We start from the raw sequence: 11,273 nt of genomic DNA on the forward strand, positions 1-11,273 counted from the left end.
TTTATTAGTACATGTACACCGTTTTGGTTTGAAAAGAGTGCATTACCATTACAGTACATGGTCGATGGGGCTTGCCGATAATGATATCCCGTGCCCAATCAAAATCGGTTGAATCCGCGCTTTTCATCATTTTCACGTCATTTCCGCAATATTGTACCGGATTGAGGAAAAAGGTACGAATATTTGCATGTGTAAACCCAGGAAATCATCGGAAATCGTTGAAAATTCGAGAGAAACCTGTCTGAGGGAAGAAGATACCTTGAGAAGCGCATGCGCTGGCAAGAAAGAACCTGGAAAATGGCTTCGTCAGCTGGTTGTGTTGGTGAGTCTTCTACGCTTGAACGTCTTGCTTTAGCAAGAGTTGGCTGTTCACAGTCATGTACTTTGCTGTTGTTCAGTTCCGAGAAATTTCCGCCTCCTGGAGGAGCTGGAAGAGGGTCAGAAGGGCCACGGAGATGGAACCATCAGCTGGGGATTGGAAAGTGATGAAGATATGACAATGTCACACTGGACGGGTATGATTATTGGACCTCCCAGGGTAAGTTTATAGTGGAAACCTGACTTATATGACCGCCTTGCAACGAAGTAACGACAGATTGCTCTGAAGGGAAAATTGTCTTGAACATTCCTAAACCTGAATTCAAATCTTTGAAAATTGGTCGAAACTCATTGATCAATTTCCGCATGTTCAAGTGGAATTGAATGGACTCCGTTATGGTTTTTACATTGTAGTCTTCAATGGATAGCAGCATATCTCATTGTGCAGACTCGAACTGTCTTTGTTTGCTTCGTGTGTGTTCTGGGTAAAGTATTTAGTCAATATTTTAAAATGTAACTCGGATGGTGAGCCAATTAAATTATTAGTCATAACTCGTAACATTTTGTCCTTCTTCTTTTCACAACAATATTTTAAAAATCAATATTATTATTATGAAATGACCCATATTGAATTTTTACATTTTGGAACTGTCCCTTCTTTAAGTTAACGTAATTACTAATAACACTATCAAGAGTAGATAACGAGAGAATGTGCAACTCCGGATCTCTCCTGCACAATCTGCAGATACCCCCGCCTATGGCGGAATTTTTTGTTGACATCACCATTTTCCGAAAAACGCACATCTTGCCGCAGAGCAGTGTGAGAGCACGTGCTGGGCACCGACCTTGTAATGTAAAGCCCGGCCAAGTGCACGAGGCAAAACTTTCCAAAAGACTCGGCAGCGCGTGGGTCGTAGAAAAGATTACTTCAACAACCGTGGGCCAACCCATCCGGGAGTTGCACACTCTTGTTTATCTACTCTTGACACTATCCGTCTGAACATCGAAATTAGGCTTATGGATACGTTAACACACAGCTTCCGAAAAGTTTCAACTGCAGCTCGTAACCATGCTGTACCCGTCATGGCTATGAATTGAAGTTGTGGAAGCTGTGTGTCAGCGTATCCCCAGGCCTAATTTGTGTGTCCCTTCTTTTGTACTATTTCTCTTCTCTTGTGGTACTGCAAAGTACATAGTGAGAGTCCTACTAAAACGCTGCTTGGCTTTGAAACGTGATTTTGGAACAATGTAGACAGTGAACCTGCTGGACCTGACTACGCTCTACATAGTTACTGTTTTATATTGAGAATCGTTTCACGACGCATTCTTCAGGAAGGGTACTGGTATTGCCCAAAATTGTGTTGGCTTATCTGCATGCACTCCAGTGAAGTGTGTGTGTACTAGTAAGTCTAGTATCCTCTCCCTATCTCTCTTTCACATGCATACCGCTGTTGATCAAATGTGTGCTGTACTAAGGATTGCACAGCGAGATCTTTTGTACGGTTATTCAGGTCCTCCCTCGTTATAACAAGTCCGGGTAGTGCGTTCACCCCATTAGTAAATAGAAATCTGAAATCCCCTGGCGAAACGTGGTCGACACAACTATTTACAGGTCTGATTACGATATAATTCGTTAGTACATAAAGCTCGCTATAACAGCCTTTGGCTCATGTTCCTGGACTGCTAAACCCTCAGTATATGATAATAACTAGTGTTTAAACCGAACACGGATTCTTCGAACGAATAATCTATCGAATAATTTCGCCCTCCATCGAACGAATAATCTATATTCTATTATACGCATGATGGCATTTTTCAACACTTTTTCAGCACTTTTAAGTACTGTAGAGGCAGAACATTTCGTCGGTCAATAATTTCGTCCAACTCCAAAGAAAAGGAGTTCGTCCAGTTGAAAAATTTCGTCCATGGATCATAAGAGTGTATAGAAACGCTGGGCAAATCGACATTAGTCCTACATTTAATTTAGTCCAAAAGCTCCTTGGACGAAAAAGACGAAATTAAATTCCAGATGAATATTTCTGCTTATACAGTAGTTTTTTATAATTTTTTTACGAGTACGTACCCCCCATGGCCCAGAGTGTACAACGCCTGATCCAGATCTGCATAGGGTCTTGACTCTTGGTCGAAAGTGGTCAAAGACCGAAAATCACATTCACTGCATCCATGTTTCCCTCGTATGGAAAGAACAGAAGTAATACTAGATACCGATATCGCGATAGGAGATTAAAACTTGGAGGAGAAGAGATTGAGAAGAAATACGGCGAGCAGATCTACGCAGTGCAAATATCAGTAGGGTCAGCACTGAGCATACTGGTAGGTCGTTTTTTTTTTTTTTTTTTTTTTTTTTTTTCTTCGATTTCTGATAATTCCTACGACTATTCGATTATTCGTTCACCCCACGAATAATCTAAATTATTCGATTATTCGATTATTTGTTTCAACACTAATAATAACTATGGTCATTTTAATTCCCAAGGCCATGCGAAAGACGTTATGCTAGTAGCGTCTGGCGTAGCCTTTGTCCAGAGCGCTTTATATGATTGTATGTGTGTGTGCCGGCGCCAACCACGTGACTAGTTTCGCCAGGCGTCTAACGCGCAATCCCTTACATGTTCTTGTATTGCAAAGACGTTTCTATCCATTCGAATAACACTCATGATGACATAGGTAAAAACAACGCCTAGCGGGGGCCCTAAGCTTTCTTTTGCGTATTTTAAGAAACAGCCGGGTTGGAGATTTTCAATTATCTAATAATGAGTTAAAGTGCCGACAAGTTATGTTGTATCGAGGGTATCCCATAGAAGTACAAATCAGTGCTTGTTGCACCTATAGGTGCAAGTCCTGTTACATTGATAATAAGTCTCGTTATAAAATACTTACCAGTATATGATGGCCCAGAGATTATCTACTGACAAGGGAGGATCTGTACTGCTGTCGGGATCTTTCCTTTTTTTGTGTGTTCTAGACATCATGTGAAGGTAGAATATTCAGCCTCAAGCTCACTTGTGGTCCAAGGTACCCAGACGAACCTCCTACAGTCCGTTTCACCACCAGAATAAATCTGCCATGTGTGAATCCAGCTAATGGTGCTGTAAGTCATTCTTTGGAAATGTTTTGATTAGGCATGTACAAATAGGAATGCTGCTTCTGTTGCTGCTCGCCTATGAATGCGTTGATATTTTATTCAGTGTACTTCAGTATTTAAATGACCGACGAGGAGACAATAGTCGTAAAATAGCAATTAATGAAACCAATTGTGCACTCATAACCATGTATAAAACAATTATTAAAATGAAAAATTCCAGAACGTTTTCTCGTGACTATCATCAGTGGAACATCGTCACATAGTAAGAATCACTAACACAACCAGCTATATAGCTAGAATAATATGATAAGGAGCGTGAGAATGCAGCAGCTCGTGGTTATGCATGGTTATGTGCTATGCAAGCAAAAAGAAAATGTTGTAGCACTCACACTAGGGGTCAAACGGGTGTACCTTTAACTAACGAACGGGTAATTTTCTTAACGGGCGGGTTAACGGGTACCCTTTAGCAGCCATGTTTATTTTTTTGCGCAATTTTCACAGGAATCAAGATTTCAATTCATCTGTTCTCGGGTTGCATTTTGATATCACATTGTGATTCGTAAATCGATTGGTGTCTGACAGTCGCAGGAGTAGATGTAGTAGGTGCGAAAATGCAACAACAATGCCGACATCCAGCGTGGTGTTGTAAATAACTGACAATATACGATCCCAGCAGTGTTGCTCCGTACTGACTACTTCATCAAAATCCAAACGGGTACCCTTTTACTAACGGTACCTGAGATTAACGGTCGGGTACCCGGGTACCCGGTACACCCCTTTGACTCCTAACTCACACTCTTCAAAAAATACGCGCTCACCATTTTTGTCCACGCGCACCCACAGCTGCAACATTCATCTACTGCTACCATTCTCAGATCCACTGCATAAGTTCACACTACCCGCGTCATGCATAACCACGACCTGCTGCATTCTCACGCTCCTTACCATATTTTATATAGTGGTGAAACGAATATACCGAATATTCGAATACTTGTTCGGTTTGGCACATTCGAACAAATATTTCTCATGGCGAATATTCGTTAACCCGGTATGCAGAGTTTAGGCTGTCATCACACCATGGTACAAAGCGCTGCGTCTACGTCCACGTAAGGAGTCTTTGGTCGGTTGTCATGATGATCCGTATACGGGGTGAAAACGGGAGCAGAGGAAACGGGAGACGTAGACGTGGTATACGACTTTTTGTATGAACGTGCGTATCTCCCCCAGCCTTTTTCCGAGCGACCCTGTACTTCGATGTACGCTGGGTTCAAATTTCTCCAAAAACCTGACTGCGTGTACGCGTCAAGAGCTGTGCCTGTCTGATGACACGACCACCCGTTTTGGTTTTTTCACCATATACGTAGACGTAAACGGGAGTCGGAGAACGTAGTGTGATGACGGCCTTACCGGACAACTTCAAACTTTCGTAACTTCGCGAAATTTTAGGGATGAAACGATCATCCATTTTTTTTCTTTTGGAGTGTCGTTTATTATAAACGATCGAGTTATCGTAAAACGAGTATACTGGATATGTATGACATATCAAAATTTTACTGGTCTCCGGAACATGATAATAGGGACCTTTCGCACCACACGTACGGATACGAAACGAATGCTGATTCGTCACCTGGGTTCAAGGATTCGTCAGAGTCCCTGCAGAGAGCTCGTTTTCACGAATGGAAGCCTCTTCATTCGTGGCGCGCTCCGAATCCGTCAGGATCCGTCAGATTTAGTATGTACAGTGCCGGTATTTGCTGTGTTTTTGTTGGTGTCGCTCTTGATGAACGTACACAATGTACAAGCCCATGCCCACATATAAGCCCATCATATGGCCTTTTGAATCAGATATCCGGTGGATTCTGCGGCGTTTTGGTCACAACAGAGTATATTCATGTCCAGTTTGTGGTGTGGTGTTTCTTCCTGAGAATTTCTTCTTGTTCCTCGTTTGTTTTGTTATTGTTTGTACTAGGTTGACAGGAGAAGTGTGGCTGTGTTAGCTCGCTGGCAGCGATCCTACAACATCAAGACAGTGCTGACAGAACTGAGACGGTTAGTTTGGCATTTGTTTTGTTCATCTCAAGGCTAGAGCAAATAATAGTACTGAATGCTCTTCAAGCCTGTGTTGAGTAACGAGAAGGAGTCATACTCCCGGACACAACGGAACAACTTGGGACTGGTAGGAGTAACGACATTTATTATGGGAAATGAATAGACTGAGACAAAGACGAACGACTACATTATGGAAGAGAGAGATCGAACGAGAGAGAATGCAAGATAAAGGGCCTGGGTAGCTATGGCAAATATGGGTGCGCAAGTAGCTATCCAGGCCAACGGAACAATAGTGACTACGAGGATAAGTACGGGGTGCATACAGGCCAGCTTGGAAAAGATTGTAGAATGTACGGGAGGAGGTACCTAACATATCTCCCCTGCGTAAAAAAGAACCGCGGCCTTACGGAAAACAATAAGACAATGAGAAAACTAGGTTGAATTATATGGTGGTAAAGACACACCTGGCAATGTGGCGGTAAATACACGCCTGCCCACACACGCTCTCTAGGCTGCAACGTTCTGGCAGAGAGCTCTCCTCGCCACCACCACCTTCAGTTCGCGCCTGGCGCCTAGTCGATACATGGTTGGCAGTATCCGACATAGCATGCACACGCGCGCGCACACACCCACGTACACACATGCGCATGCACGCGCGCACACACCTGTCCTGTACTGTCGAGCCACTGCCACGAAGGTTGCGTGGGCCTCGGAGGGGAATAGGAGAACGCAGTCCCATAGACACACACACGCGCACACAAACACACACACATGTACACAACAAGTGCAAGTACACACGTGGCAGCTTACTACAAGAAAATCACACAAGTTCGGATGTTGGCATGAACTGTATTCACAGTTTGTCATACTGTCTCGGGCATATGAGGGAGGAGGAGGAGAGTGCGTGACTCAGACACAATGCGCTTCGACATGTTAGCACATGCACCGGTTTCGGAAAGTGGCAGAACATGACGGATAGAGAGAGAGAGACACAGAGAGAGAGCACCAGCGTTCCAGCTCAAGCTCCACATTTCTAGTTGCTTCTCCTGGTCACAGGAAACACAGAGCAGGGCTCAGGCAGTGCCGAGGAAGTGCTTGTACTTGGTGCAGTGTCGTGAGCAGGATAAACTTCCAACACCTCTACACAGTGTAGCTCTTCAGGCTCACGCGAAGACTCAGAAACCGGAATATACTCTACATGATGATTGAAAGTCCAGCAGCACAACAAAACTTCCAAGGACTGGTTTGGCACTAGCTTTCGTCTCATTGGCGTGTGCTCAGCCAGTTGTGGAAAGAAAGAGTAGACGTTCATTCCTCGTTCAACCTGCAATGAACTGGAGACAACACAAACCAACAAGACGACGATGGTCATCAGCTCATGTGTTCACCACCGCAGTGCTACCATTCACTTTCCTGCTCCAAATGCACTACCAGGCTGCATGGTACCACGATGTGACGATAATAGGCCGTGATTTGCATTTTCCAATGATTAGGACTGGGACCATTTCAATTCTTCACACTTAGAACACCTCAACTGTTTCAGAAAACAAGGGGCAAGATTTGATATGGATTATGTGGTTGTTGGCTATGTCACCATTTGAAAGAGGGTTGCAACCGTGATAGAGCTGTAAAATGAGTTTAAACCTACGTATTGCATGGTATACTCAGCAAGTACTCAACAGTTGGCGAGCAGAGAGTTTCGTGCCAAATTCTGTCCCAAGGTTGTGCACAGCAAACAACTTTATATATGCTTAGCCCTACCCTTGTTCTATACGTACCCGTTGTGCCGATCGAGCCTGAGCCCTCTACTCGACTCCACGGTCCAATGACTTTCGGTCATCATGGCCAAATTCAAGTCACTCAAGTGTTGAGAAGTATGTACGTCGTCGCACGTGGCATGTGTCAACATATATAAATATGTATACGATAGAAAAAGAACTACTGAAGAGCAGCCAACTGGTTTCAGCATTCTCCTTCAAAGGATAGGTCGGTGGCAATAGTGACTTTACTCCCTCGCACCCAGATGCTGATTTTTTGGAAACAAGTTTCTATACTTCCAATGGGAGAATCCGACATGGCAGTGCATTTTGGCGTGGCCAGGTCAAATTGTAGAATATCGCATCGAGTGAATTGCTTTATCTGAGAGAGGAGATGTTCGTGCCCTTGAGACCCGAAGTCCCGTTTCCATACGACAAAATTTAGGAGCTCTGCGCTCAGCGCTTTTTCAGGGTATGAATTTTGGGTTGTTCTGGTCGGGTCGCAGCGTCGCAGACTATTCCATCGTCTTCAGCGTCGAAAAACTACTGGCCATGTGAAATTACAAGGTGGTGAGACGCTTTCGTCTTCCTCCACGAACGAATTTGTTCTGCGCCAGCATACCAAAGTATGCAATTTCGTACGCGCAGTTCGAGTGACGAGGCGTGTGCACTGTACACTGTACTGCATGCACTGACTGTGCGGTCGTTCGCGATTCTCCCATCACTCCCATTCATTTCTGTTTCCAGCAAAAGTCCAACTTGGCGCACTTCAAATCACTATAACTCAAGAATGGCTGGGCCGATTTGAATAATACTTGCAGATTTCCTATGTACTACGCCTGGAAGAATCGAATGAGACCAAAATCGAAGCAATCGGAGCAAGTTTTGGAAATTGGGTGTAGTCACTAGTGGCAGAGGACCAAAGCCGGACAATAGTTGGAAATTCTCAGCGTTGAACTTCTACAGGCTGTAGATACCTGGAAAAGCTCGATTTCCCACCACGGAAAACAAATTATTTAATTAAAAAAAGTCTTGATTTGGGGTGCTGGTGCTTCGCCTGAGTATTCTACATGCAGCAAGCAAAACAATTTTTGGTTCTTTTTTCTATGTTCTTTTGTTCTCACAGGCTTATGACAGCGAAAGAGAACTTCAAACTGCAACAACCTCCGGAGGGTTCCTCTTTCTAATTGTTGCTGATTAGTGTTGCTTGTTGCAAATGGTTGGTACCATTAACCATGTCAAAGGGTGTGTGCCCTGAAGGTTTTTGATACTGTTACTTGGAACACTTTACTTGGATGCACTATTTTAGTGCCCCTTGTACTCCCATTTTTCTTCATCACCGCCACCAATGCCACTGGTTCTCTATAGCTCAGGGATGCTCTGTGCTGTATCATCCACTCTTACTTTTCATATACCGTACAGTCACTTGTTTTGCCCTAAACTGTTGTCCTGATAATCATGAACCACAGTGTGTCATTGTGCTTAGGATGATTTAGCTCTTTCTCCCCTTTGTTCTTTTGCGTCCCGGTCTGTACACTCGTCATGTTGATGTCACGTTTTGTCTGCTTTCATCACCAAGCCTCCCCCCCCCCCCCATTCTCAATGGCATTCTGACTATTCTGACTGTACATGCAATTGTATAATTTCACACAAACGACTTGATAACATGTTTTGTATAGTTCTTTTTTTTATAAACCGAAATTCCGAATACGAAAATGTGTAGATCTCCACGTTTCTTAGAGCTTGTAGCGCATAAGAACAGAAAGAACAGTGAAACTTCTGAACCCAATGTTGGTGTTTCTGTGGGCATGCTTCTCTGTTCTTCTGTGCCTCCACTCTTTGAAATTCCATGACATGTATGATCTGCCACGGCGTATCACCACCGAATACAACGGTACTGCTCAATGAAATCCAATCGCGTCACTCAAGTTTGCACCTTGCACCTTTCCCCAGCCCATTGTTCGCAGCAGGGAGTCCTAATATTTTACGACTCCTACCTCGAAGCATATAGCAAAAATAATTGAAAAAAAGAAGTAAATAGTTGAAGACGATGTTTCAAATTTCGCCAGGTCGTGAAAAAAGCAATCCCCGGATCATGAAATGTGTGACGTGTCGCCTCATGGTAGACTCCCTGACTTGAGCTGATCTCTTGTCTAGCCTATACCAGGGAGTCGTAAAATACTTTTTGTATTTTACGACTCCCTGGCCTATACTATACTCAGTATAGGCTCAGCTCAAGCCACGGCTACATGTAATGATTATGGCGAGCAGAAAGGTAAATGTTTTGTAGCAAATTTGCTCAGGCTACTACGAGTCGGGAGCCCTACTTTTATTATTAATTTTTTTAAATAATAATTGCCTCATATCATTCCATAACCAGTTTATGGCCCCTTAGGCCTTGCTCATACTTGGTCCGCGTCAGCGATATTGTCGCTTATCTTTCAGCTTTGTTTATATGTCGCCAATGCTTACTTGGCAGCCCATTTCATCCCAATTGTGGTTAGCAAGTTAGTTTGCTAGTACCTGAAAGGTCTAGCTAGAGTTCGAGTGGATTTCGAGAGCGACAGGTGGGTGATTCTGATTGATACAGCGCCGCATCAAAATATCTTTTTACGCTGTGCAGGCAAGAGCAGCGCAAGCCACAAGAAAGTAATCGGCTACTCGGAATCAGCTCCATTTTGCTGAACGGCCGAGATCGCTCACTTCAGGGATCGCTCATCAAGCTGAGATCGCAGCTCCCTTACCTCCAGCTCAACGCTCTGAGTATCCAGCGCGTCGTGGAGATTTGCAAGTACTGTACGCATCGTCGTCGTTCAAAATAAAATCTTGCAAAGAACGGCGTCTGATTTGAACCACACAGGCTGTCGTGCTGCCCACGCGAAGTCCTATAGAGAAGGCGACCGTCACGATCGACTTCTCTTTAGAAAATAGACAGGCAGCGGAGAGGAAGAGAGATGAGCTTGCAAAAGCAAGAGAGTCGATCCCGAGCAAAAATATTTGTCGCCAGCGCCGAAAGCAGCGACGAGGAGGACCGAAAAAAGTAGGAACCCTTCCTTGGACAATAAATTCCTCGCAGCTAGTTCTCATTCTGTACCTTACCGTCCATCGTACCAACTTTTATCACTTCAAGTGCACGCGTTCATGTCCAAAGTCTAAGTTCAAATTGTCGAAAGATAAGCGACAATATTGCTGACGCGGACCAAGTATCAAGAGTAGATAACCCCCCAGGGTACTAGTATATACCCTGGGGGGTTACATGTATCTACTCTTGCTCATATGCATATACCAAGAGTACATAAACGGTTTATGTACTCTTGCATATACCGTAGATCTACTACTAGTAGCAAGAGTACATAACCCCCCTCTTGCTAGTACTCAGTACTACCGTACTGGCAATATATGTTGCCGCGTAACGCGTAACGCAGGGGGAGCGGCGTAACGCGCGACCAGGCTAGTGCGACAAATTTTCGTTGAGTTCGTAACGCGCGTCCGGCGGGGTGCGGCGATCTTTTCATTGCAGTTTGCACTCCAAAAAAAAGGCTGAAAACTGTGAAAGCACGTGTACCATGGTGTAGATCTACCGCGTGGTGAAAAGTCTCCAGCATAGCAGCAGTGATCTGGTGATGGCCATTATGGCTCGAGCAGCGATGACGACTCCAGCATGCTAGCAGCAGTGATGACTAATGATAGCCACGGTGACTTTGTAATAATTTGTAATAATATTACAAAGTCACATATTATGTTGTACACTCATTAACTGTGTGAGTGACAGTAGTTTTTGGAGGAAGCGCTCTTCCCCTATATCACTTTCCTTTTGATGATCTTTTTGTGAACAGATCACTTTGATAGTTAAAATATACAGTCTTCTATTGATATCGTTGTCGCCCTTTGCCGTCGGGTTTGTAACAGTTGGATAGCAACTGAATTTCTGTGCCTTCAATGTGGATGAAAAGAAAAAATGATGCGGCAAAAGCAAAAAAATGATGCGGCAATAGCAAAAAAGTGATGCGGCAATAGCAAAAAAAAGGACTCCGGCAATATAG

At 44.0% G+C, this 11,273-nt stretch overlaps 1 protein-coding gene across 1 annotated transcript; it reads left to right on the plus strand.

The window, feature by feature from the left end:
- Positions 1-213: 213 nt before the first annotated feature.
- Positions 214-9,019, plus strand: LOC135823551 (ubiquitin-conjugating enzyme E2 variant 2-like). The gene is made up of 5 exons (XM_065336396.1): positions 214-322; positions 399-538; positions 3,305-3,430; positions 5,394-5,473; positions 8,357-9,019. Exons 1-5 carry the CDS (start codon positions 271-273, stop codon positions 8,415-8,417), a joined length of 459 nt encoding a protein of 152 aa, XP_065192468.1. The 5' UTR covers positions 214-270; the 3' UTR covers positions 8,418-9,019.
- The last annotated feature ends 2,254 nt before the right edge of the window (positions 9,020-11,273 follow it).

The sequence above is a fragment of the Sycon ciliatum genome, chromosome 1 (genome assembly GCF_964019385.1).
Source record: "Sycon ciliatum chromosome 1, ocSycCili1.1, whole genome shotgun sequence".
In the NCBI taxonomy this organism is placed as follows: Eukaryota; Metazoa; Porifera; class Calcarea; order Leucosolenida; family Sycettidae; genus Sycon; species Sycon ciliatum.